We start from the raw sequence: 26244 nt of genomic DNA on the forward strand, positions 1-26244 counted from the left end.
TGCTGTAGTCAAAGGTGAAGGTACAGAAGCGTCTATCACAATGGTTGAAGCAGGGTGAAAATTCATATTGTGAGTGAAGGGAGGTCGTTATTCCATTCAAGTACCACACGTGAAGCTGTCTCAATATAGTGAAAATGAGCACAATGGGAGTCCACAGAACATCACGATGCTACTGCTGATGGCATATCGTCTCTCTAGTACACTGGGCGCCATGCAATGTTTTCTGCTCCCTTCAAAATCAAGCGTGTCTCTCATCTCATCTGAGCGATTTATGCAACCGTCCGAGAAGCTTAAGCTCATCACGATGAATTGGAGATTAATGTGTCCTCATGATCACTGCAGCTCAGGATAGTGCCAAAACTTCCAAGTGAACAACTGCTTGCAAGCGCCAGAGGTGGGCCAGCAGATTATCATAAGCCAGGAAATATTGCAGAACTTCAAGGTGTTTGATTTAGTCTAAATAAATGAGTGTTTGCCCAGACGGCATGATCTGTCGAGCCAGCTGACACTGTGTTTCCTTTCCAAGAAAACACTGCGTAAAAGCGCATTCCTTTCGAACTCAATAGCTTGCTTGACATCCATGATGCTTTCTCCCTGTTCGCACCTATGCCCTTGCATTTAAATGCCGATATCAGCACAATTGACCATTACAACTGACGAGTTCAAGTGAAAGCCGCTGCGTACGCAATGCTTCCTCCGCAGGACGTCCCCCCGCCTATCCCAAAAGCCGATTTCTCCTCACCGTTCTACCTTGGGCAAACCCATAAAGATTGCGCCTGGGAGTTCATCAAGACGGTATATCCCCGAACGCGTGAACTCGACCAGGAATATCCAAGTTTCGGGCGTCAATATAATGAGCAACTCTCCGGCGAGATCACGGTCATGTACGCCCGCGCGGACTTCACGGACGGCTGTAACATGATGGCATTCTACTGAAGGCGGAGCGAAGGCACCGACGGGTCAAAGGGGCGAAAGGTCCGGTGGGGGGCTACAATAGATCCTGAGGAAACCCCGTATCCTGAGAGTATTCTGGAGGAGAAGTGGACAAAATGCGGTAAATTTAGTCATGTAAGCCAAGCCGAGACATGGGAAAGATGGCACCGGGATGTGCAGGAGTATTTTCAACGGTTCCCTCTCAGGAACCAGTTCCCAACCCGAACGTTGCCGTGAGGGTCGTCTGTCTGGGCTATGAATACAGCACACGGAGAAGTCGCATAGATATCAGGTAGTCGTGATGCCAAAACTCGGTTTTGGTCTTCCCTAATTCATCGTCGAGCTCGTGGGCTTAGATGGAGCCCCCTATGGGCTTCGGGGTGCTCCATTTACAACGCTGTAAGGGGTAACCCAGCCAACAGGTAGTTAGTCTTAAGGTACTCGGATCTCCACAACTTCATGCTTTTCATCGTGATTTCGAATCCAGCGCTGCATAGGTTCGTGTTTGCTCGCGTGATACGACCGTAAAAAGCTCTAGCTTCAACTCGGCTGGAAGTTCTAAGAGGTTTCGAACCAGCCGGTATTTTGAACTGTGAATATGGGGAGCAGAAGCGTCACTTGATCGGATTGTTTTTCTTCCAACTTCTGGATATTCGCTGTAGACTTCCGCATCTTCTTCATCTTCGCAGACGCTTGCATGTCGAATCCCTCTGCTTCTCGGATGTTAGGAGCTTTACTAGACTAAGGAGGGAAAGGCCTACTATGGCCTGGTACACTGGAACACTCTATAAGCTTGGTGATCGCCAAAACCAGCCCATGCAGAAACTTGTTATGCAGTGCAGACACCGTCTCTATAGTCTTGCATTTCTCTTTATTCTTTGTGACGGCTGTTAAAAATAGGTCAGGCCATGGCTGAGACTGCTGGGTATGTGGTTCAAGTTGGTGGTCGGCGCGTGTTGACGGGCGGCGCGTGTTGGCGAGATGGTGAAGAGTGGATGGTAGGGTGGTTTGATGTAAGCAGCAAGATTTAATACGGTAAGGTATGATGAACTGTCTGCGCATATGTGACTTGGAGCAAAATTCACCGGAGCAATCCATCAACACAGGGTGTTTCAGGGCCTACCTTATGTCAATGTGCCCTCTGAGCAGCTGTGGATGAGTTGGAAGTGGTGACGGCAGGGCGTGCCCCCCGGGTGAATAAGAAAGCGGCTGACTCGACGATATGAATGCCGGGCTAACAGCCGTCTCCCCGGGTCGAAGGTTCTATCAATCTATTTTGGAGTCAGGGAGAATCCCCTCAATAAGCTGGATGTGGGCTTCTTTTCTTGAACTCCCCCTGCAGACGTTTAACGAGGCCCAGCTCGTCCGTCGTGCTGGTGGAACTGGCGAGCTTCAGGGTCCCTCCCAAGACCAGCAAGGCTATCCAGGATCTGGCGAGCAGCATTGCAACTTCCTCGGCTTGTCCTCCTATGATGTGTCTTCCAAGTCGTAATATATGACGCTGCTTAAGGGGCACTGGCAAATTTTCAGGTCGTTCGAAAGACTTCCTTTAGAGATCGAGAAAGTGTGGTAGGGCAGTTCGGCCAGTATCGTGCAGGTACAGGCAGGTTTTGGTCATATACCGATCATAGGGAAAGTTAAGAATATTGACATTGAAGTTCTCGAAATCGTTCAAGGGTTTGAAATTGAAAAGGAGGTTGAAATGTGGAAATTTGGTTAACAAGCCTGGAGTCTACTAAGTTACGGCTTGAGATTCACCTAGCGATCAATCGATGTGAAAAACGCAAGACGTTACTTATTTTCTATTCGTATCGTGCTGGCGTTGGTTGCCTTCTTTGAAAGCCTAGTGCCGCGTCTACTCGGGGACTTCGAGGCTGAAATAGTCAGCAAGTGCAGTATCTACTATAATGGAGATAAACGTACCGTTAGTAGTGGTCTCTTGGCGCTTCAGCATCTATTGTCGAAGCTGTCGTCATTCAGTATACCGTCTCCGCTGTCTGTCTTTGAAAAAGGACGCCCTTCTGAAACGTCCCTTCTTTTTGGCCATTACCAACAAACTCGAGCAGGGTGCGCTGGACAGGCTCAACTACCTTGCTGGTCTTTGAGACTTGGGAAAGAAACAAGATTCCTATATGGTGTCAGCTCGTGCAACCCAAGTATCATTTTCGAAATGACGGGTTTTGTGCGGTGAACGTGTCATCGCATTTTCGCGGACGTGGGGTTTGTTACAGTCCAAAGCCCGGCGTTTAGGTTAAGAGAGCGTCTACTTAGATCGACTGTAATATTTTCGGCTTATAGTTTTAATCTAAGGAGTTTTCGATGACGGCTTTTAGACGTTTTTGAGAAATGTTGCACATGAGTTAGTTCTGCTTCAGCGGGGTTCGCTTTTATAGATAACTAGTTTGTTCTTAGGTAGTAAAGAGCACGTTTGCCTGTCTTGTTTTCCACTGCTTGCACAAAGCGCGCAAACCGATTGTCCGAAGATACGAGTAGATTTGTCTTGGTGGTACCCTTGATACAGTGGTATCCTACCCCAAACTTACGCTCGCATCAAACCTCCTTCTATCGTCTCACCGCCGCATGTGATTACTCACATCTAGCATCTTTCCCAGCGCAGGTCTAAGTCCCTTATGCCTCGGGTATCACCTCCCTGCACCTCTTACGGGGTTTCGCCCTTAGGTCATCGCAAAAGCACGTATCCCATCCCGCATCTCTTAATGATCGTCGTGGGCGTTCAGGACCGGACTCGCCATCTCCTCCTCGCTATTGACCGGAAAAAAAGGTCGAGAAACGTGCCGCAGGCGACTAACAGGCCTAGATCTGCGCCGTTTTTGTCGTCGTTGTCTGGTAAGTATCAGTGATGTGGTTCACGGCTGTTCCTAATCTCGACCTGGATGGAACTCACCTACTGTAATCTCCTTCGCCTTATCCAACACCAAACTTCACTTTGAACCGAAAGAGGCCGTCCTAGATTAGTTTAGTGGTTGTTAGAATAGAGGGCAGGTGAAGTGCAGACTTACTTCACAATTGCATAACCCAGGTTTATCTATGTCCATCTGCAAAATCATCTCGAATCCCGAAAATTGTCTTATGCCCTGTCTGTCCTGCCAATGCCATTGAAGACATCATGCTCATCCTTCATGTCTGGCCGATTGATGGCGGTATTGGCGAAGTCGGTGAGGTGCTTATCCAATAGGATGTACTTGCTGTTCTTGTAAAATGTCGTGCACCTATCGACCAAGTTTGCTTCTTTTTCTGCTATCGTCCTAGCTCTCGACTTGGGCCAGAAAACTCCCTTGTAGTCGTTGTGCGCTAGTGAGGGGTGGGAATTAAAGTTCTGAAAATCCAAGGAAGGCAGCAGGCGCGCAAAGTACCCAGGAACAGGAGATGAAATCAGGCCACGTCGCACAACCAATTGTGCGAGCAGGTAGTTCTGGACCGTCATCTGTTGGTGCCGTTCTATCGCTGCCCAGGATACTGCAAGGTGCTCCACCTATCCGATGAAGAGCTTCGGATATTTGCTTGTGTTGTGCTCTGGTGGATAGCTTTCGAAGCCAAGGGTTGTGACACCTGCGGAAAGATATAGAGCAAGCACCAATCGTCTTTTCTCTAACTGCAGCCAATATAATACCGCCAGCGAGAATATTTGATTTCGAGCCGGCTGATTGAAAAGACTTCACTACTCCGGCCACGTACAACAACGAGCGTCCGCCTAGTGAGGAAGACTGGTGACAGGCAAGTGAGGAGGATGAGTATCCACCTAGTGAGGAGAAGAAGGTGCTTGTAGGCCTGAGAAATCCAGGAAGTGGACGGTTTTGGTACACGTAACATACTCGTTGCAATTGGAGAACGCAGTCACCTCTGTCTCGCGGTCTTAGGCGAAATTACACGAGCTGTGGAGGCTGCGAGCTAGCTTGTCCCATGGAGCGGTGATCTGCGAAATATCCGCTTCCTTCGGCAGCACGCTCGACAGCGTGTCTGGTGTTCGGATACTTAAGGAGCTTGGCAGGAAACAACTTGCAGGCAAGATCGATATGTCGACGTATATAAAGAGCTCGAGGTAGTCGCAGAAGCGCTTCGAAGTCAGGTGTAGGTTGTAGGTTAGCACTCAGGTTAAATTGATGTGAACTCTGATTTCTATAGACGTCTAGCTAGTTGTATATATACTAGGGGAAGGAAGGGGGCCACCCCCAGGGTGGCGCGCTAGTAAGTTCAGATGAGCCCTGCACAGCTGAGGCTTCAGCTCGGTTCTCTACAGCTGAGATTTCAGCTGGGTTCTCTACAGCTGATGTTCGGAGAGTAGCTTTCTGGCATATGAGTTGTTGATCCTAGGTTGTAGTGCTGCAACCTGAGTTTAGCGGGGCAGAATTCGCATCATGACTAGGCTGGTTGGCTTCTACACCGTTCGCGTGAACTTGTCTAGCAGTAGACCAGACCGTCTCCTGTTGCGAGTCGCAAGGGCGGTTTTCAGCAGATGATCGGAAGTTCTGGGTATACTGTTGGCGATCACCCCGGTTGCTCGCCGACAGATCTCTGGAGTTTCGGTGGCTGCCGCTGTTTTGCCAGGCGTTGCGGCCCTCTCGTCCCATCGACGGCTCTCGCGAGCTCTGGTGGTATCTTCCTCCCTTCTGTCCATTGTACCGCGGGTCCGAGTGTAAAGAATCGTCTGGGTTGGTCGGCAAAGCAGCGGTTCCGGCGCGCTCATTTTCAACCGGGTCTGTGGCGGGATACCTCGCGATGTCGATAAAGAATTCCTCTAGTGTGAAACGAGGCTAGGGCGAGATTGGAGTCATGCCAGACTTGCATGAACGCTGTCATCTCAGTCCTGGCCGCGGCGCTGTGCGTGGCGTCTCAGCGGATCATGGAGGTTGGCTGGCAGAGTTGCGGTTCCGGGTGTCTCATCACCAGCCGAGCTTTTGATGAGATGATTGACCATGTTGAACAAGATTTCATCCGGTACAATGCTGAACGAGGCTGGGGCGCGGTTGGGGTCAAGCCAAGCTTGCATGAAGGCTGCCATCTCGGCCCTAGCAGCCATCTCGGCCCTGGAATCGGCCTGCAGTACAGCGACGGTGTACCGGACATCGTTAGCAGCATCATCTTCCTCAAAAGCTCGGACAAGCGCTGGGAGGTTATATCGGGGGTTGGGAAGCTCGAGAGGTCGTCTTTGATGGTCATGTGGGAGGACGCTTCCCGTAGCTTTGAGGGGACGACCAAGACTGTGGATATGAAGGTTTCCAAGGCCGAGCTCATCCAAGGCCTGGAGGACTTCTGGGTCGTTCAGACAGCCATATCTGTCTCTCTTGCTCTGGTTCCGCTTCATGTAGCCGCGATCTGAGCCTAGCTATGGATGCTTTCAGCTTGTTCGATATGAGTCATGTCTTGAGCCGCGCCTGTAGGTGCGTCGGACGCGTCATGACGTTCGAGACGGAGGCGTTCAAAGCCCCAGGAGGAGAATCGGCTCTTTGCCCGTCCTGTGCAGCGGCGGTCGTTGTTCGTGTCTTTTTTTAGCGTCGCTGAAGATAGCGCCGGGTAGCATACTCTTGCATGTCTTTTGGGCAGCCATGGTGTCGAGCGCGGGGAAGGGGGTGTGGTGAAGTAGATGGAAACGGAAGTCGACGAGGGGATGAGGCTGGAGAGTTAGTGGTGGGTAGCGGCAAGTTCCGCAATGGCTGAAGCGTGTAGGCAGACATCAGATCAAATCCTATAGCCCTCAAGCGGAGAATGGTGTCAGTGAAGCACAAATCATTCGTTTCCTGGCATTTCTAGGACATTCGGTGTCATCTATTAATATTGCATTAATGTGTCACTATGGAAAGAACATAAGCAGGGCACGCTATCGTAATTACAGCCATTTGGCGCCTTCAAGCCAGACATCGCGATACTTTAAAAGCAAGGGAATTGTTTGTATTTCCTACGGGAAAGGGCTCAGGCTTAGTTGCTAGAATACTTTCCTCCTTCTATGCGATGATAACCTTGAGGCTTCTAGCATTCCGTGAGGAAAGCTTCATCTTCTAAGAATCTGTCCAGATGATAACACGCAAACCTCCTGAATTCATCCAGCCGCATAGCTATGCTGCTATGCTGCTGTAGAGTCTCTTGATGATGTCAAAGCCGCCGTGGCACCAACCGCACCCTCTTCGCATCAGTGATATCTTCAGGTCGGCTCAGGGTGATCCAAGTAACGCAGTAAATCTTGACCTTCAGCCACCATGCGCTCGGCAGATTCCCTTTGCAGATTCTCCCGACGAACAAACTCTCGCGTGAAACGTTGCTCCAAGTGTTCAGAGATGCGTCGAATCTCGGCTGGGTTCAGAGGAACAACACCGGGATATCTAGCCAGTAAGTGGTAGCGGAGTACGAGACTTTCATGGTATTGAAAGGCTCCGTTGTAGTCTGACAAGTACTTGATTTTTAGACGATACTTGCCGGCCTGCCTCCGTAGCGTCGTTAAAGTTGTGAGGTGGGCATCTAGTAGCGAATCTTGTTGCTGAACGACGTACTGCCTGAACTGAGCAGATGAACTTCTGGGATTGTACCACGGTGTGGCAACGAAAGTCAAACTATTCAGACTCAGATTTCGAAGCACATCATGAGTGATTTGACACTCTCCTCGAAAATCGCGAAGAAGAACTGAGCGAATGAGTCTGATTGTCCTAGGCTGAACGGCTTGGAGCAAGCGGCTGAGTATGCCCCAATCCCAGGCATCGATAGTGTTCGTTCCCCAGATGCCCTCCCTGGCCATCGCACATATGTCCCTGCTCGTCAAAGACAGAGCCATATAAGTGGCTATGACCATGTTACCACGAGAATGCCTTGAGGTCATGATCCAGGTACCCCATTGGGAATGTTCCACATACGTTTGATGTAGTATTATGGATCCAAAACCGACGGTGTAGCTTATTATCCTTTGCTGGATCTCGCGTGGCAGGCCCGAGAACTTGAGAGGTACTAGACGCCGTACTGGGAACCTGGAGGGCCAGATAAATCGTTGCTCATTTGTATTGTCCGGAGAGTGTGGGCGTGGGATACCCTCAGCTTCGTCTTCATCACCGCGACCCTTCGCACACGGCGCTCCCTCTAACTTCTTCTTGACTGTCTCTTCGCCCTTGCCGTCCGCGTCCAAGCTCTTCAAAATATGCGCCATCTCGTCGTGCGCGGCTGCTGATTTACAAAGCCGCAAGGACTTCTTCACGCGGTGACTGCTGTTCTGGCCTGCAGTACATCGTTATGACTTGAATCTTACTTGCTGACTGGAACCTCTTACCTTTGGCAAGCTCTTTGTCTCTGTCGGAGTTGCTCCGCTTTCTTCTGTCGCGCAACAACTGCCGTCGCTGTTGGAGCCAATTCTGGCGTAGTTGCTCGATGCCTTCACGTTTCATGCTTGTTTCAGGGCCCCTTCGGACAGCCGTGGTGTCTAGCGCGAAAGATAACTTGTGATGGAGTGTGTGAGAGAAGCTGTGAAGTATGTGACGAGCTGGGGTCGGTGATGGGCTGGGTCAGGCGCTCGTGCCAATCAGGTCTGATAACGAACGCCAGAGGTGCCAAATCTGGAGCCATCGCAAGAATCAGCTACCTCCCACTGAATTACGTGCGAGTGTATATATGAACGAGGAGCGGGTGAGTATAGTCATGCCCCCTTTGCTATATTATTGTTATGTCAATCGTCAATCACTATCTCTATTCTCGACTATAGACAACAGACAGCCCATCTTGCAACCTCCCAACCCCCCCTGAGAAAGCCATCAACCGGAAACCGCCCTCGTGAAGATCCTCAATGATGTAATCCTTCCGTTAAACCTTCGGCTCACGCTGATCGACATAGGCGTCAACGCCGCCCTACGACTGTTCAGATACATCGCCTCCCTCGTTCGTATTCTCGGCCTCGTGGATCTCATTCTCCATGCTCACGACCATGCTATTGAACTCTTCGTTTATGAGCTTGGCTCGAAACCGAATGTCCTTCAACGAGAGCGGCATAGCGCCGGCTGCCCCTCCGTACCACTGCGCTCGCCGCAGCAGATCGTGGAACCGCTCGTTGCGGCCCTTGCACAGCGCATCGAAGACAATCTCAAATCGACCTTTCCCGCGGGCTTCGCGAAGTGGCATGAATAAATCCTTTACATGATCCTGCACGTATTTATGGAACTTTCTCCGGCACTGTCTCTCAAACTCGTCTTGCGCATTTCCTGCCTCGTACACATAAGAAGAACCATGGATTGTGAGACGGCGCAGATTGGGAGCGAACTCGAGATAATGCAAGAAATAATGCGAGCATCTATCCATGACGTTGAGTGTTATGTTTCGGATGCCGCCAAGGAACTCGGGACCGGGTTGCATTCGGTCGAAGAAAGAGGACACCGCGCCGCCGTCGTGGAATTCGAAGTCATTCTTCCGCCAGAAGGCTTCGTCTGAGAGGTCCCTGACCTTCTTTTTGGTGAGGCGGAGCGCCATGTAGTTGGTGATATATGTTCCACCAAAGGAATGGTCGGCAATGACGAAATGGTTAGGGGTGTTCGTGATGTCGTCGCCTTTTGTACCTTGAATGAGCACATTTCCTCCCGCTCCAACTGCTTTGCCAAAGATGTTGAGGAGAATTTCGTCAGGTAGGCTTAGCAGAAGACGCGGTTCTTTGTTTTCCTTATTTCGAGTGCGATCTTGGCTCTTGTTGACATTGTTCGCACCATCGTTCCTATTGTTCGAGAGGATCATCGTGCTTGCTTCAGAAACATCATCCGAAAGTTCTTCTTCGATTGAACCTGTAGTCAAGTGGTTGACGGCGGCATCCGTATGGCCATCGACAGCATCTTCAATTCGTTTCTCGGCGTCTACCTCCGTCTGCTCATTGGATCGACCGCCCGTGCCATCAACTGTTGGAGACCTGGTCGTAAAGGAATTGCTCGTGGTAACGGGGTCGATGGCGGCCTCAACATGGACATCCGCCACATCTGCGGTTTCTCCTCCAGTGTCAACTGCCATGTCCGCTTCGGACGAATCATCCAAGACCTTTTCGACCACAAAGTCCGTAATGGAGAGCTTCTCTGCGTCATTATGCGGAGCCATGTTACGCAGTTCCTCCGAGAGCTTGGCCCCTTTCGACAATCGTGTGACGAGTTGCCGAAGCCTCGAGATATGTGCAAGAAGGAAGGCTTGGTCGGTTCCACAGCCTAACTCCTGGTGCTGCGGCTGCGAGGAGCTTTTCGATTCCAGCTTGACTGGTTGACAGTCTTGTGTTTACGCGACGACTAAGAGTACTTGACAGCCGTGGCGTTGAGGTGGAAATTTGGAAATGGTATGTGGTTGATGAAGTGGTGGATGTGGGTGGACGGTGTGTGGTTGGTGTGCAAGAGAAAGATGTCGACAAAAACTACCCATGGGTGTCTTAAATAGTCGAAGTTCTGGGGACGGAGTACTGAATATTTCACCGAATGAGGGACAGCATCTATTCTCTAGGTTAGCGAATAGAAATGGTGAATACGAGCTGCAGCTAGGATGACTGAGTATGTGAAGATTATTTGTATATGTACTAACCGCGCCGTGACGCCCCAGCCGACGACACGTTCGTGGACCAATTATTCACTGCCTTCTGGAGAACTTCCCTCATAGAAAGTAGTGATTCCGGTGGTAATTCCTCCCACAGTCTCGCTTAACGAACGCACCACCGCCCATTCCTCGGGATAATCACCACAATACATCAGCCATTCTTTGATAGTAACGATTAGTGGAGGTGGCTCTGTCTCGGCTAGTTCCGCAACTCAATCTCGAGCCGCGAACCGCAAAACCCAGTCTCGACGAATTAGGGTAAAGCCGAAGTTCAAAGCCAGCAAGACTCGAGCCTCACTCATCTCCTAGGTGCGAGAATATCAACATCTTGTGCTGCAGTTGAAGCCAAGCAAGATGGCGTCGAAGGTGTCCCCGAAGGAGAATCGGATGTTCTCCAAAGGGATCTCTGCCACAACACCGTCGGCGGCTGCCAATGTTACGAGCATGTTGGACGCCGAAATAAAGGATAGACAGGACACCGATCCTAAAGAGACCCTCGGGGATGTCGATATGGAAGATGCAAGCTACGTCGAAGGGAGGTCTGGAAATGGCAGCTGGATGCACCCCCTAGTGCGTAAGAACTAGTGTATTTGATACTGTACTAGAACGCTACTGCTACGCTGCTGCTACGCTCCTGTCACTTCTCCTTGTTTCACCATGTTCCACTCCTACCGTCTTCCAACTATATAGCCACTCGCTAGAACCTCAATACAACTCATGTCTCCCTCACTGATTCTCCCTTCCTACGCCAGCTACCAGGAAAACACAGCTCCCTCAAGGATTCCGGAAATGATGATGACAAAGTCGAACCGAGAAAGCAGCCGTCTGGATCCGAAGCGCTCAAGCCAGCGAAGCCAACAGAGCTCCTTAATCTACCCCTGGAGATGATCCGAAAGATCACAGAATATGCAGTAGGAGCGGGCGGGGATATCACATTCAGGGCCTACGGATACCACGATACATTCGCCCCACAACATTCCTTCGGAGATGAATACATCAGTAGCTATAAGTCGCTGCGACTAGTCAACAAATACCTCAGCCCCGTTGCCGACGAAAGCTTTTTCCAATATAGTTCCTTGCAAGTGGCCCAAATACAGACACTCGACATGGCTCTCGACCGTGGGTTGCGTCAATTCGATAGCAATATCCGCCATGTAGTTCTCGCCGACCTCAGGCTTCAGCACAGGAAAGTTATGGAGAACCTCATCTCTTTGCCCAATCTGCGTCGGCTTAGCTTTCACGGGTGCCGGTGGGTAGCTCGCGACACTGACTACGCACAAGTATGTACAAATAGACAACACGCTATCTTCACCGTCTATATTCCTCTCTTCATAGAGCTCCGGCGTAAATTTGGCAAGAGTGGCATTCGTATCGATTTCGACGCCGACGGGAATGGCTACTTCACCGCCCATGAAGAGGCGGTTCGCCAAGCACATCTTCAAGGGAAATCGAACGTTCTACCATTGGCTGCGATGGCTATCAAGGATAAGACGGAAGAGTTGAGGAAGGCGTTTTTCGAGACCCTGATCGCCAAGGATAAGGAGATAATGGAGGCAGAGCTGGCTCCACTCCTAGCGGAGGTGGAATCTCTGAACGATCTCATCACAGCTTTGAAGGTCTTGGTTGCTGATGAGCACGAGAACGTGGACGAAGAGATTGCTCGCCTCCAGGGAAAGGCTGATGGCATCAACGAACGCATCGCGCCTCTGAAGGCGTATATGGAGCAAGGAGAGACGAGGTATTGAGGGATTCGGTGCGGATGCGAAGGCGTCCGGACAAATATGAAGGTGGAGATTGTATTCTAGTTTATAGTGTGAGTCGGAATTGAGCTTAAGGCCATGTTTTGTTCTTGTGGCCTACGAATCAGGACGTATCATTGATCAGCGGTCTCCCGTGGAAAGATGAATGGCCTAGGAGCGCCAGTCCACACTACCTATCTTGCAAATGACAACGCCTAGGCCTGTGATTTCAAGTGTTTCTGAATTAGTCAGGTTTTTATCATTTGATTTTCTCGCCTTCTTATTCACAGGCTGAAAACCTTGACATGATTGGTACGTATACTTGAATAGCCTAGAGGCGCGCTGATAGACTAGACCATATAACTTTAAGTTATTGCTAGGAGAGCAGGATTGCAAGCTATCGAGCAATCCGCCCTGTTTGGGCGTTTGATATCGCAACAACCCACTAGGCCTATAGAAATAGCTAAATTGTGCGGAAGAGTCAAACGAGCTCTCCCGAGGTCCCCATATCAAGCGTGGCGACGTTTACATCCTATCCTCATACGTTTAACAATGTCAGCGTACTTCCTACGGCGTCACCAAGTCTTTAATACTGACACATCTATGGCACGATATGAAGCATGATTCAAAGGAAGAGAGAAAATCATTCAAATCTCAGTTCTTGATATTCCGGCCAGCAGAAAAACCCAGAAGTCCCCCCGAGCACCAAATCCGTCGCCCCTAAACCACCCCAACCGCCCTCCCTCTCGCCCCCCTAAATCAGGCCCAATCCTCCTCTCCTTCCTTCCCCTTGCGGACGACACGCGACCGCCAGCCACCCGCCACGGTGATCTTCTGCAGGGGCTTGGAGGGAGCCAACGTGTTGCCCCTCTGGATGGTGGTGACGGTGCTCCGCTCCACCCTCAGACCCATGGCCGAAGCCGACCTCGAGTGGGAGAACTCTTCAATTCCCCCGGGATTCTTGACGCGGTCGACCGCGACGTGCCACGCTTCGACTGCCTTCGATGTATTAGCTACCATGTCAAAAGAATTCGAAGTGGGGATTGGTTTCGTACTCTTGCCCAGAGGCGACGCATGCTGGCCCGCAGACCAGTCTCTTTCTCCGTCTTGCCGCCAGCGGCTTGCGATTTGATGTGCTTCATGGTTATGTTTGGAGGGTTGATTGTGACGTTGAAGAGCCTTTTGCTGGTTAGGATCGGACAAATTTGCTGTGAGGATGTTGAGATTTCAGACGCTGTAGAAGAAAAAGAGTAGATATCATGGTTTATATACTATGCTATGGAAATGTATATATATTCAACTGAGCTACAATAGCATGCATCTAGTGAAGGTGCTTTCCTATTGTCAATGGAGTGAAGTGGGAGGAAACGCACGGATCACTCATTCGGCTTTCCCACTACCCATCCTCAGAAGAGAAGTCACCCGTTTCCGGAACGCAAGCAAAAGTCAAAGCTCAAGAAATGTCGCTCTTGGAAGTTATTCCTGTTTCCGAGTACCGTGCATTGGCGTCATGGTTCTAGTCTCGCTTGGACTCGGGCTCTCCCATGTACTTCACCAAATTGTCCACCTCGGACTGGGCTTCTTCGAGATCTTCCTTGGCTTCAGCCAATTTCCGCTCCAGATACTCATTTTCCTTCGCCACCATGATCTCATTGAATTCGCCGTCGAGCTGCTTCACCTTAGCTTTAACCTGTTCCGGAGATAACGGTACGATATATGTCTTGCCCATCAGGTTGGCTCGTCGAACGCTCTCCTCATACCTATCCCACACGCCCTCCTTGTTCCCATCAAACACAATCTTGATTCCCCGCTTGCCGCGATGTCTCCGGAGGGGCATTTGAAGGGGTTCCCCGGTTTTATCAAGAACCCATTGAAACCACTTTCGAAGTCCCGTTTCGAACCATCCTGCTACATCACCTGGTATGTAGACGTATCGGACACCTCCGAAAGTCAATCTTCGCAGATTTTTGACTTGCACTAGATATCTCTGCGCCTGCTCTATGTCGCCGATGAGGTTGGCAATTGCGATGGAGCGGATGTGGTTATTGAACTTGCACAAACCGTCTTCGAAAGCCTTGTTGAGAACGTCAAAATCTTCCGCTTCGAAGGTATTGTGCCGGTAGAAGGTCTCCCCTGCCATCTCGCTGAGGCATCGATTGACAAGCCGAAGGGCTATGTGGGTGCTGAAGTGCGTTCCGCCATACGAGTGCTCTGCCACCATCTCCGTTAAGGTTTCCCCAATCGATGAGCGGTACATCTTGATGTCTGCCCCAGTTCCAACTGCGAGTTTTACTATGTCGTGGAGCAGCTCGCTCGGTAGGTCCATAAGCTCTGTGGGCTTCTTCGGTTCCATCATATTCTGTCCGTCATCCGTCGACGCTTGCTGATTTTTATCGCTCGAGTCTTTGTGCGGAGTGAATGTATCCACTATAGCGTGTGGTATGTATGGAGATTCTGGGCTGTGGACTGATATTTGGTGGTTGCAGACAGCGCTGGTGGTGCTGGGTTTGGTGGATAGGCGGTGGGTGCGGCAGGGAATGAAGAATGAAGAATGATGCTGAACGGGCCTGTCGACTGCAGACCTTTCAAGTACCAACACTTCCAGGAAAACAGTGACTGTTAGCCCCGGAAGACATATATACTAGGAGGAAGCACCCAATTCACGGGGACAGCACATGGTTCTCAGGTTCGGTCAGTGTCTATCGAACGCGGCTCAGCTGCACATTCACCTGATCAATTGATATTGTGCAGACTGTACAGTAGTTCCCCCTTAATATCACCACAATGTCTTTCACAATGTCTCTATCATCTCTCCCTTGGGCTTTACACTTGCTGACGTCTTTCACTAACAGTGAATGCTCATTACTAACCACATAAAGGACCTCCTTGATCCTGTGGAACCTCCCAACATCACTCCCACCCAACCACCTCTCCAGAACCCGCCCACACGCACACTACCCCCCGAAACCCAACCCAGATCACTCATTCAACCCTAATTCCATCATACTTCGAGCACACTATGGCTGGAATTTACCGCCACGCAGGGGAGAAGCGTTCATCACAGCGTCCGGGAATGCAGCGCCATCAGACCCTTCAGCGTAGAGCTGGTCGCATCACTCTCGAATCTCAAATCAAACGCTACCAACGCCGTGCTATGCAATTCTCCAAGGTCATCAAGATGGAAGACATCGAGATGGAGGGTCCACCGGAGCCTAAGGAGCTCATGGACCTCCCCTCCGAGATCGTCACGAAAATTGTCGAAATGGCGGTGGGAGCGGGCGGAAAGATCCAACTCTACCGCGGGTCCTATTCTGACGGCATCGATCAGGTAGTGATAGCAACACACTCTTGGGACGACATGCACATCAGCACATTTAGCGCTCTCCGCCTCGTCAGCAAGCAGCTGAAGCGTATCGCGGACCACAGCTTCTTCCGGCACGGTGTCCTCGAGGTCATGGACCCTAATGAGCTGAACATGGCTTTCCGCCGGAACATTGGAACGAACTTCGGCGACGAGATCCGAGAAGTTGCGGTCGACTACTTCCGGTCTGGAGGTGTCGAGGGTGTTTTGCAGCTCATGGCGAAGCATCTACTGGCGCTGCCAAACCTGCGACGTCTCATCTTCCACGCTCCTTGGGAACCTCTGAGCCTGCGAGGCGTTCCTCCGGGTAAATTTCAGGCCCTCTGCTTGGAAGCGCAGGAGAGCATCCTGGATAAAGCGCTTCATCTAATCATGATGCTGAGGCGGAAGCATGGGAAGCGAGGAATTCGTATTGAGTTCGACGCCGACGGGAGTGGTCGGTTCAGCAAACACGAAGAGGTCATCCGACGAGACTTCATTGTCGGTAGGAGTCCTACTGCTCCGCTGTCACCAGAGGAGATCAAGGTCAAGACGAGGGAGATCAACGAGTTGTTTAACCAGGCTATAGAGGCTAAGGAGCGTGAAGCGTACGAGAGGAAAATTTCTCGGCGCAAGGAACAGGTAGATGAGCTCAAGATGTAGAAGAAGGAGCTCAAGCGCCGTATGAAGTGCTTCCACCGCTTCATGGATCGTCCTTAGACGACGTGAGAAGACGAAGGGGGTGACATGGGTCGTGTTTTAGGGGGTTCCTATGAACTTGTCGTCTTTCCTGAACGTCAGGCTTGCGCGATAGAACTGATTTATGGCTGATTCAGGGATAGAGCGCAAATCATTCTCGTTAGTGCATGGTGTATGGGGTGGTCTTTTGGAAATTTCATACGGGCGTCGTTATTCTATGGGAGTTGAAAGCATGCCGGACAGACGCGGTGTATAACTCTATTTCCTACCTTCAGATGTGTGTTAGATAGCATAGTATCCTATAATCGTAGCTGCAACGATTGGCGGAACCGAAATCAGGATCTCTGATTTTCACCCCTTCCATGTCGTGACTCTGCGTGCCACCTTCAAGATAGTGAAGTAAATTCAGCACCATTGTTCTATAGTATATTGTATTAAGTGGCTCAGTAGCTATTGTCACCTTCGAGTAGCTATACTACATATATAACCAATCTTTGCTCCGTTTGATTCCACAGCATGCAAAACCTCAACATCACCACAACCTACAAAGCAAACTTCCAAACCTCAAGAAATCCCAAACCGCCTTCAACATGGCCAAGACCTCCGCAACCACCACCACAACCACCACCAACCCGCGCGCTGCTGCCCGCCCGGAGAAGAAGCTCGCTGCCCTTAGGGCCACCGCCAAGAAGTACTGGCGCAAGGTACGAAATGAGGCCTCTTCCTTCATCTTTTTGGCAACGTAGCTAATGCATCAAAGTGCGTCGAGCTCGCGCTGGTCGCGATCGACCGCGTGAAGAACCCGCGCGGAGTCCTGGAGTTCTCCCATGAGGAGGAGCAGGAGGAAGGAGGGGTGGGCGTGAAGCGCACTACTACCGTGAGCTCGCGGCTGGGGGTGGTAACGGAGAGGCCGGAATACGTGAGAAGTGTGTCGGCTGGGGGGAGGAAGAGTGTGCTGCGGACGAAGGAAGGAGGGAAGGAGGAGTGGGAGTGATTGGGGGTAGGGGGAAGAGAGTCAGCGGGACGGGGTGATCTGGGGGCTGGGGTTTTGGTGATGCCGGGGTGGATTCGGGCCGGTTCCCTGTTGGTCAGCGGATAGAGAATACAAGTTAAGTCAACGAGTCTCACAGTTTGATATGCATGTGAATTGAGCTTTGTAGGTTGCGAATTTGCATAACTCATTATATTATACGAGGTCCCGTGACTCACTATCAAAAATGCAGATGTATTGCAAAAGTCCGCAAACTGTAAATCTGGCTCTGGGCTGGATGCACATTTATATTTGAGTGATTTCTACTATGCCTGAACGTTTGTTTGAATTGCATCACGAATATTTCCAATTTGTACGCCTCGTGTAACCATATAAGGTCCGGTGTCTGTCTATCAAAACCTCATATGTGTTACAAAGATCCGCCGCCGCAGATCAACATCAGAACTAGAGGTTCGCTAGAACCTAACCGTTGGAACTCAGTCTTGAACAAGTCTTCAAACCGTGTCATTACCTTTGCAAATTTGAAGCCCTAATGGAGTTGGTCGAGATCCTCTGGCGTTTTATGAAAAGCCTAGATGCAATGTCACGTTCATACAGTCGAAACTCGAACTCCATATCATACTCTCAACACTCAATTTCAAATCGTATCATGTTCACTCACGCTTTATTGGACTCTTTGAACTTTACTACAATTGTAGCAGATCTGAACACCTGTTGACGGCGTCTATGGCCCTCTGGCAGCCCATCGAAAACCCAAACGCAATGTATAACCCATAACGCCGTTTATCAACGCACCAGCCGAGAGCCCATTCCGAGCGATACGAACTGCCTCAATGCCCTCTGCCGCTATTCATGCTGAGCCAAGTACTCCCTAGTCTCGGTGTTCTCATCAACCCAATCGCGAATAACACTCTCGTTAATCTCAATATCGAACTCTAAATCGCGCCGCTCTGTCATAACGATTAACTGCTTGAAGTCTTCTTTCAGCACCCACGACATCTGCTGAATATCATGGGAAGAAAGCGGCTCAACCTCAGATTGCCCAAGCAACTTGGAACGGCGACCAACCTCCTCATAGTCTTCCCATTCGTTCCTCCAATTTGCCAAGAAACGGAGCTCGACGTTGCGCTTTCCGTGCTTGCGGCGAAGATCGATAATCGGGTGCATCATTGAGATTAATACCGTCTGCATGTAAACTCGGCATTCCTGTTCGAAGAAGTCGCTTGGATTGAAGAGGCTAGCGTCCACCTGGGGAGGTGCGAAGCAGATCTTTCGTAGATTCGGCAAGCTCTTAACGTTCTCTCTCAGTGCCTGTGAATCCCCTTCGACGCGATAGAAAACGACGGCGTGGATTTCGTTGCGGATCTCCTCGCTCATGTTGTCGAATACGGTGTTGAACATGTCCAGATCTTCGAATTCTAGCAGGGCGTGTACGAACATGCTCTTATCCGCGACCTCCTTGAGGCGCTTATTGACAAGGCGGAGGGCCATATAGTTGCTGATATTCGAGTCGCCTCGGCCGTGCTTTGCGCTCATGCATGTACCTTCTCCCGTTGAATGCTCCACCTCGTTGCGCAAGAGAGAGATTATGCCGCCAGCCCCAACTGCGTACTCCGTAACCTTTCCTAAGAGCTCGGTGGGGAGGTCCAGAAGCTCGGTAGGCTTCTTTGGGTCTTTGATGGAACCTTTCTGCTCGGGAGACTCCTTAGAAGCTGCTTCGTCTTCTTTAGCATCTGAGTTTTCCTCTGCATCCATCTCGGAATCGTCGTAGAGCGGCACCATCGAGTCAGTGCCAATATTCTGCCCGGCATCCATGTCAATCTCGGCATCTGGAGCCGTTCTGTCGTCTGAATCATTACCTTCTTCCTCTTGCTTAGATTCATCCGCCATGTCAGCATCTCCATCTGCAGCAAGTTCACCCTTCGAGCCCCTCGTCGGACCCGTGCCCAATTTCCTCGCCTCATAGAGAGAAGTCGCCATGATTTCATGAACGTCCAACGATATCCGAGCTTCAAAGTCCGACTCGGTCTCAGAATCTTTAGCAGATCGCAGCTGTCGAGCTTTCGCGGCCTCCGCCATCAAACGACCAAACATGCCGGGACGCTCAGAGCGCGCCTGGCTAGGGCCTGCTTCCTTCGCGTCAGTTGCACCTCTCGCCTTCGCTTCAAGCGCATCCCAGTCCTCTTCTAAGTCCGTCTCAGATTCTACGTCAGAAAGAGTCCCTGCCATTTGATCCAGCCAATCGCTGCCGACGTGCTCAGGAGTGGCTGCAGACCTAGGTTCCTCAATATCCATACCTTCCATGGCATCAATCATGGTATCTTCGACCGATTCCTGAACTTTGGGCGAAGCTTCCGCGGCCTCTCGCCGAAGATGCCGCTTCTCGCGGTAGCGGCGGCGCTGATTGCGGCGCTTGCGGCGGATTGCGGCCGTGGACTTTCCTTGTCCAAGTCCGCCGATAGGGGTGCGGTTGCTTGAAAGATGAGATTTTGCCTTCTTTGCCATTCGGGCGCGTGGATGTGGCGACATTGTAGATGTGGAGAAACGGAGTTTGAATAAGGGAATTTGATGGGGGTCTTGGTGGTTGCTTGGGGACCGGGGTGTTGGGGATGTGGTGCGGGAAGTGCAGACGAACAATGTGGAGAGGAACAGGTCTGAGAGAGGGCGTCTTAAGTATGCCAGGGTTGGAAGTGAAACTTCAATCTGGAGCATTCACAGGTACCAGCAATGCGAAGATATGAATGACGCGTTATATACGCACCCTCCGCGCCAAACCCGAGGGTTAAGGGGTGTTTCACTGCCCCGGTCTCGTCTCGAATCCTCACATTCCAACATTGTGCTACCACAGAGCTCTCGCTTGTCTTATTGTAATAACCCACTCACCACCTCTGTGTGTAGCGCCACCATCTGTAAGCCTCAAGCTTCAAGATAGCAGACTTCCCCTTGTGCCGCTCAGTCTCCCTCCTCGGCCTCCCTCTAGGATTCCAAGCCCTGATCATCGAACTCCTCGTCAGTACCGGCGGCATCCACTCCCACGGTTCCTACACCATCACCTCCTCAACACCAACACCTCTGTCTTCTCCCACTTCAACAACCTCAAGCTGTTAGTCCAGCAGCTCGATACCAACAAGCATCGTGAAGTAGGAAGTGCTACGCACGAGCCCGCTGGCTCCTTCTGTGTGAGCCTGGAGGTATCGACGGGGTAGGTACTTAAGCCAGCGGGGCTTAGGGAGGTGTCTGTGACAACGCGGCCTGGGATCTAGGCTGTGGGGCCGATGGTGTCGTTCCGGTTGGATCAAGTAGCTGGAGGATCGGTTCCTCCTGTGGTGGTCAGATGCGCTGGTTGAGCTTCGGAGGTAAGAGAGGAATGGGGAGGATCAGGCCGAGGCAGGGTGTAGTGCGCGCTTGGATGGTGTCTTTGAGTGTCATGAGGAGTTAGTCGCAAGGTATGTTTTCGGTCAGAGAGGGTAGGATGAGGCTGTTGATCAAAGAGGAGAGGGTGGTGGCGTGCTTTGAGTTCCGGGAGCGGTTCAAAGGGAAGGTTCGGCAGCTGGAGGAGCATCTAAGGAAGAGGGTTCGAAAGAGGCCTAGAGGACAGTCTGTGGCCGGATGGGTGCTGTTGCGGCAGCGAAGAGGAGTGTGCGCGTGGTGACTGTCCGTCTGAGTATGACTAATACTAAGGGAGATCTAAATGATGTTGTAGCTAGCAGTGGTTTCTGAGCAGAATACTGGCGGTCTTACCGTTCAAACGCACGACTGGGCAGGTCAGCTAATGCTTATCATAGTATTGGGCGTCGGATTCTCACATAGAGGTACAAGGATACATGAAATCACACTCGGTGTTATATTACTCAGAATCCTGTGAGCTCTGTACAGAAAAGACCAATGTGTCCTAGCGTTCCTCCAAAGCTTGCCTCCGCCTTCACACTCAGAGCACACAAGACTGCCTTGCGGCCTGCCCTCGCAACCGATGACATAGAGTCACCACTCGCCTTCGAAGATCCGCACAAGGCGAATGTATCTATAGGAACATTAGCAAAGCCGAGAAGGTGGAGGCATGCAGGAATACGTACCGATGGCAGGCCTCGCCTACGCCACCACGGAACTCCCCGATGCCGTCCAAGCAAAGCTCCAGGGTCTTCAAAAGCCCGAAACTATGACTGATAGTGAAAGTCCATCGTGTGAAGACAGCCTGACTCAGAGAGATCTCTCTAATAACTTTGCCGTGGGGAGATCGCAGCCGGTCGTGGACTATGGTGCTGACGTTGGCCGGGGCAAGATTGGGGTCCATATAGCGCGGGGTCATCAGGACGAGCGTCTCGAGGTTTGGGGTGAGCATCAGGATGATGCCGAGCTCCGCTGAACGATTGGCGACCGTGAGATTCTTCAGGCAGTGGAGGTCTGTGCCCTCGAAACGAATGGGGTCAAGGAGTTCAGCAGTGCTGAGTCCTAAGTGCTGCTCCATGAATGGGGCTCTGGCGGATCTCGGGCCTGGATGCTCCAGGAAAGGAGCTTCCAGATTCAATAACATAATGTACTTCCTCGCCTTGCCAATGCTTGGGTTCTTGAGCAATTTGGCAAGGAACGACTGGCAGGCCAGCTTGCAGCCAAGGCCAGTGTCGACGTAGACGAATGGATGGAGGTGGTCGTAGAAATGCTTGGAAACCACTAAGGTTCGAGCTTGTGCAGAAGGTCTCCTCGATCTCGGGCGGCAAAGCGGGCGGGCGGATGACGCTGCGCTCGTACTCATCGTCGGCATCCGAGCCCTCGTGGCAGGTCGACTTGCAGGCCATCGGGGGCGGTTGTGGAAGAGAGTTGAAATCGCCACACATGGTCAACGGTGTTTGAGAGCCACTGGAGTATTCCATCGAAGGGGCAAGCTCTTGCGAAGTTGCTTCTGGATCACCTTCAACGTCTCCGTTGACGAACCAGTAGAGAACTTTGTCTGTGCAGGCTGGCCACTTCGCATCTTTCTCAGCAAGCTTCGTGATCTGCTCCAATGAGATAGCCACCTGTCCAACTTTGACATCCATGAACACTTGGTTCCAGACAATTTGGGCGTTGCTGACTAATAGGTGTGCTCCGGTTGCGCGATTTGCCAGACTTCTCTTCTCTGCCATGACGAATCTGTGAAGATCTGATTCGTTCCTGTCTGCCTCTGTGCCTGAGTACGAAGGTGGTCGAGGTGCGTGTGATGAAGGACTGGGCGTGGAGTGAGGAAGAGGTGAGGACGAGGTGAAGACGGAGTGAAGGGGTGATGAGAGAGTAATGGAGGTTGGAGTGGCAGAACTGCCGGTGGGTTTTAAGCTTGTGCAGCCCCCTCGCTTAGCGAAAGTGGCGTGATCAACCGGTCGACTGAGGTCGACTGGGCCGCTGGGCCGAGCTTAAGATCCCTCGGGCCAGTATTAAGAGGGTCTTGGTATGTTTCTTCCCGCTGCTGGGCCCGTAGGGTGCGTCTACAGTCTTCCTTACTTCCTGGATAGCTTTTGTATTACTATTACATGGACCATAGACCACAGAGCGAGCACTGAGCATTTGTCTTATAACAACAGTGCTTTTTCGAAAGGTTTAGTAAAGTGTATTTCTTAGTAGCTCTTACTATATCCCTTTGTTATTTAAAGCCTTATAAATTAAGACAAACACAGAGGTTGAATAAGTTCTTATTTGACAGCAGCTACTAGGCTTCGTCCCCCGATAGTTTTTAGAGGGATTTATGTCTTCCTCCTTAAAATCCAAGTCATCTTCGCCGAACATCATTGCCACAACCCTATCGTCGTTCGAGTCCGAATCCGGGTCATTAGATTCTTGCAGCACCGCCTCGCACTTCATCTTGAGATCCACAAGCCCATCGTTTCTCGACATTTCCCAAATCAGCTCCTTTTAGTCTTCCTCTACCCTTTTAAGAGATCCTCCGAACAAGGTTTCTGGTTCGCCTTCATACTCAGCGCCTTCATCATCCACTTGTCCAGCTCATCGCTATACTGCGTCCTCAAGTTACTTAAGGAGCAGAACGGGATAGACAAATTGACTGAGAGAGACACAGTGGGATCAATGCCCCATCGCAACCAAGCTTCCCAGACGTGTTTCTAACCCGTTGCTTTGCTTTCGCCAACAACTAGCTTTCCCAACTTTACAATCCTTCCACGGTGCTCCCTCAGCTTCCGAACCTCCTTACTACTGGTAACTCAGCAAGTTCCGACCTCTTAATTGTTTCCAGGAAAGCCTCAACAGCCCGCTTCCCCGGCGGGTCTACACACTGCCCAGGGCAACCTGCGTACTCATTACGGCGCATGCGACGCGACCTTGTTCTTGGGATTTTCCATACTAGATTATAACGGGAGCCTTGGCTCTGGTAACGCCTGGAGCGTCGAGCATGATGTCGGCGAGGTGCTTGCAAGGGCGGAGGAAGATGGATTCGGTGGTATCCTCCTCCGTTCTGAACGTCATCGGCGAAGCCTCCTCGACCGCGCTAGCCATGTTTTCCGAAGTTGCCTTGGCTGTACTCGTCGTATCGGCCACCTCTTCCACGGCTATTCGAGCGGGCCCAATTGCCTGTGCCTCTGACATGACGTGGGACATAGCTTTGCCGATAGCGGTGGGGCATCCAGGGTTTGCTGAAGTGTGGTGTTCGCAGTCCCCACTCCTAAAGAGATCGATAATGCGAAGTTGGCAGTCACCTCTTTCTGCGAAGCTTGTGAGTTCGATATATCAAACAAATAGTCCAGCATGTGAGTCTCTGCGGTATGTTGCTTCTTCAGGATGTTGGTGAGGACCTTGCCCGCATATTCGTTAAAGTTTTGCTTGCTGAACTGACGCTTCACCTCCACAAGTCGTTTTAGTTCACCTTTGTTCCGCACAGTCTTGGCAACGTGTGTGCGACTCTTAGTGAGCTTCTTATGATGTGAACGGTGCCCGTTCGGGTTTTTAGAACTTGACTTGCAAAGCAACTTTGATAGCGTCCCTGTTTAATTCGTGGGCCTGGATCCTCAAGCCCTGATCGGCGGAAATCGAATTGCTGCACTCGAGGAGAACGATCATGCGGAAGCTCGATGCATGACGGCGCTGTCTTGGGGCTGCAGGCGATCATCAGCTGCTGTTCGGCACGAGGATGCGCTCGACGGCATTTTGTAAGACGAAGGACGTCATGGAGGTGGCGCGTGAAACTTCCGGCCTTGGCCCTAGAGCAGTCAAAGTTTGTCACGTAGCAGGTAAGAGTAGAGGCTGTACGTGTTGTATTCGATGATAAGAATGAGGATGTAGAGGAAAAGGTGAGGTCTGGAGGAAAGTGAGGCTATATACAAGAAGTGTCATGCACCTGCCGTAGCTCTCACCGCTGCTCTTTGACAAGGTTGATCCGGATGCAATTCTGGCTCGATCGCTTTCTCCTCAAACCAGTGGCATGCGAACTCAATCTAGAGATCTCTCTCCACAGTCCGGTACGCCTAGAACTCAATGAGGGGGTGCTCCTCAGCTCCCGCAACCTTGGCCTCCTCCTGGACCGCCGTCTCCTCACCATCCCCATCGTACCCATTGACCCCTCCGTTCTCTTCATCCGCCTCCTTCGCCCACTTCTCCGCATTCTCTCGATCAGTAATGGCCGGATCCATCGCAAATCCAACAACCGAGCCCACCTGCCTGAACAACTTCCCGAAGTGCCCCACGGCTGTCTTTGCCTCCATCACACCAGGGAACTCCATCCAGAGATCGCCCGCTGCGTGCCGGTACCGCAGAGCTGGGTTTGTCTTCCACTCGCCCGTCATCAGGCAGAGTTGATGCTCCGAGTATAAAGGTCCGAAGTCGTCCGGGCGTTCCGCAAACAATCGATCCCATAGGCCTGAGCAACTTCCTGAAGTGCTCCGCTGCCGCCTTTGCATCCACCACTCCAGGGAACTCCTTCCAGAGATCGCCCGCTGCGTGCTGGTACCGCAGAGCTGGGTTCTTCTCCCACTCGCCGTCATCAGGCAGAGTTGTTGCTCCAGGTCATGGGTCCGAAATCGTCGGGCGTTCCGCAAGCAATCGAGCCCACCGTCCTGAACAACTTCCCGAAGTGCTCCATGGCGGCTTTCCGCATGGGAACTCCATCCAGAGATTGCCCGTCGCGTGCCAGTAGCGCGAGCTGGGTTTTTCTCACACGCGCCCGTCATCAGGCGGAGTTGATGTTCCAAGTCTGCAGGTCCGAAGTCGTCTGGCCGCTCCGCAATGCGCATGAAGCGGGACCAACCCGCAACGCGCATGAAGCGGGTCCATCCCGCCACGCCCTCAACACCCTCCTGCATCTCACGGGTCATGCGCCAGGTGGCGCTGTTGATCAGGCTCCCGTGAGGCGTCGGTTCTTGCAGCAGCGGGTCCACCTCTTGCCCTCAACGCCCTCCTGCGTCTCTCGGCTCCTACGCCAAGTGAGGCTGTTGATGAGGCTCACGGTGAGACGTCAGTTCTTGACCAGCAGTGGTGCGCCCTGGGCCATCGCAACGGCAGCCTCTTCGGTCGCAAAGACGATGTGGGCCGTCTGGAAGCCGGCGATTGGGCCAGTGTTTGTGAGGCTCGCGGAGACGATTTCGCCAGTGGAGATGCTTGAAAGAACCCCAAAAAGCTTGAAGAAGTGTGGGATTCCGAGGATCAGGACCGCGCGGTGGTGGCCGGGGGGGTTAGGAGGGTTGTACTGGAGGTCCTCAGTGCGGTATATCTTCCCAGGGGCTGGGGGAGAAATGGGGCAGAAGTAGCAACGCTGGGTCTCCGAGTTTGTGGAGGAGGTTTCGGAGCCCAACAAACCAGGAACGAAGGTGGTGAGGAGTGTGATGAAGGTGAGACGGAGGGCGGAAGGAGTGAGCTTTTAAATGAAGGTGTGAGGCCTCGCTTAGCTGCCTTGTTTTGCCGAAACCACCGGCCGGGCCGGCGTAATCTCTGTCAAATTAAGTATTATTGCCATCTCACTTTGTCCGGAACGTAAGTTTCACTGGAGGGCGCAGAATATGGCTTAAGGGTTCTCATTACCGCAGAGC

At 51.6% G+C, this 26244-nt stretch overlaps 10 protein-coding genes across 10 annotated transcripts; 2 read left to right on the top strand and 8 right to left on the bottom strand.

Moving 5' to 3' along the window:
- Window positions 1-4021: 4021 nt before the first annotated feature.
- On the bottom strand, window positions 4022-4378 carry BDZ99DRAFT_514080 (uncharacterized protein; the record flags this gene model as incomplete). Its single annotated transcript, XM_033724798.1, has 1 exon — window positions 4022-4378. The coding sequence occupies one exon, from the start codon at window positions 4376-4378 to the stop codon at window positions 4022-4024; it is 357 nt and encodes a 118-aa protein (XP_033584828.1).
- A 1374-nt stretch (window positions 4379-5752) lies between these two features.
- BDZ99DRAFT_514081 (uncharacterized protein) lies at window positions 5753-6499 on the bottom strand (the record flags this gene model as incomplete). The annotated part of the gene is made up of 2 exons (XM_033724799.1): window positions 5753-6273; window positions 6475-6499. The coding sequence occupies 2 exons, from the start codon at window positions 6497-6499 to the stop codon at window positions 5753-5755; spliced, it is 546 nt and encodes a 181-aa protein (XP_033584829.1).
- A 591-nt stretch (window positions 6500-7090) lies between these two features.
- On the bottom strand, window positions 7091-8315 carry BDZ99DRAFT_514082 (uncharacterized protein; the record flags this gene model as incomplete). Its single annotated transcript, XM_033724800.1, has 2 exons — window positions 7091-8148; window positions 8201-8315. The coding sequence occupies 2 exons, from the start codon at window positions 8313-8315 to the stop codon at window positions 7091-7093; spliced, it is 1173 nt and encodes a 390-aa protein (XP_033584830.1).
- Window positions 8316-8772: 457 nt separating this feature from the next.
- Window positions 8773-9996, bottom strand: BDZ99DRAFT_470811 (uncharacterized protein; the record flags this gene model as incomplete). The annotated part of the gene is made up of 1 exon (XM_033721660.1): window positions 8773-9996. The coding sequence occupies one exon, from the start codon at window positions 9994-9996 to the stop codon at window positions 8773-8775; it is 1224 nt and encodes a 407-aa protein (XP_033584831.1).
- Window positions 9997-10830: 834 nt separating this feature from the next.
- BDZ99DRAFT_514084 (uncharacterized protein) lies at window positions 10831-12221 on the top strand (the record flags this gene model as incomplete). The annotated part of the gene is made up of 2 exons (XM_033724801.1): window positions 10831-11050; window positions 11236-12221. 2 exons carry the CDS (start codon window positions 10831-10833, stop codon window positions 12219-12221), a joined length of 1206 nt encoding a protein of 401 aa, XP_033584832.1.
- Window positions 12222-12974: 753 nt separating this feature from the next.
- Window positions 12975-13357, bottom strand: BDZ99DRAFT_470814 (uncharacterized protein; the record flags this gene model as incomplete). Its single annotated transcript, XM_033721661.1, has 2 exons — window positions 12975-13214; window positions 13271-13357. The coding sequence occupies 2 exons, from the start codon at window positions 13355-13357 to the stop codon at window positions 12975-12977; spliced, it is 327 nt and encodes a 108-aa protein (XP_033584833.1).
- A 374-nt stretch (window positions 13358-13731) lies between these two features.
- BDZ99DRAFT_470815 (uncharacterized protein) lies at window positions 13732-14571 on the bottom strand (the record flags this gene model as incomplete). Its single annotated transcript, XM_033721662.1, has 1 exon — window positions 13732-14571. The coding sequence occupies one exon, from the start codon at window positions 14569-14571 to the stop codon at window positions 13732-13734; it is 840 nt and encodes a 279-aa protein (XP_033584834.1).
- A 663-nt stretch (window positions 14572-15234) lies between these two features.
- BDZ99DRAFT_470816 (uncharacterized protein) lies at window positions 15235-16218 on the top strand (the record flags this gene model as incomplete). Its single annotated transcript, XM_033721663.1, has 1 exon — window positions 15235-16218. The coding sequence occupies one exon, from the start codon at window positions 15235-15237 to the stop codon at window positions 16216-16218; it is 984 nt and encodes a 327-aa protein (XP_033584835.1).
- A 1735-nt stretch (window positions 16219-17953) lies between these two features.
- On the bottom strand, window positions 17954-19774 carry BDZ99DRAFT_531112 (uncharacterized protein; the record flags this gene model as incomplete). The annotated part of the gene is made up of 1 exon (XM_033726433.1): window positions 17954-19774. The coding sequence occupies one exon, from the start codon at window positions 19772-19774 to the stop codon at window positions 18092-18094; it is 1683 nt and encodes a 560-aa protein (XP_033584836.1). The 3' UTR covers window positions 17954-18091.
- Window positions 19775-24596: 4822 nt separating this feature from the next.
- Window positions 24597-25533, bottom strand: BDZ99DRAFT_531117 (uncharacterized protein; the record flags this gene model as incomplete). Its single annotated transcript, XM_033726434.1, has 1 exon — window positions 24597-25533. The coding sequence occupies one exon, from the start codon at window positions 25531-25533 to the stop codon at window positions 24688-24690; it is 846 nt and encodes a 281-aa protein (XP_033584837.1). The 3' UTR covers window positions 24597-24687.
- Window positions 25534-26244: the final 711 nt, after the last annotated feature.

The sequence above is a fragment of the Mytilinidion resinicola genome, assembly GCF_010093595.1.
Source record: "Mytilinidion resinicola strain CBS 304.34 unplaced genomic scaffold BDZ99scaffold_1, whole genome shotgun sequence".
NCBI lineage: Eukaryota > Fungi > Ascomycota > Dothideomycetes > Mytilinidiales > Mytilinidiaceae > Mytilinidion > Mytilinidion resinicola.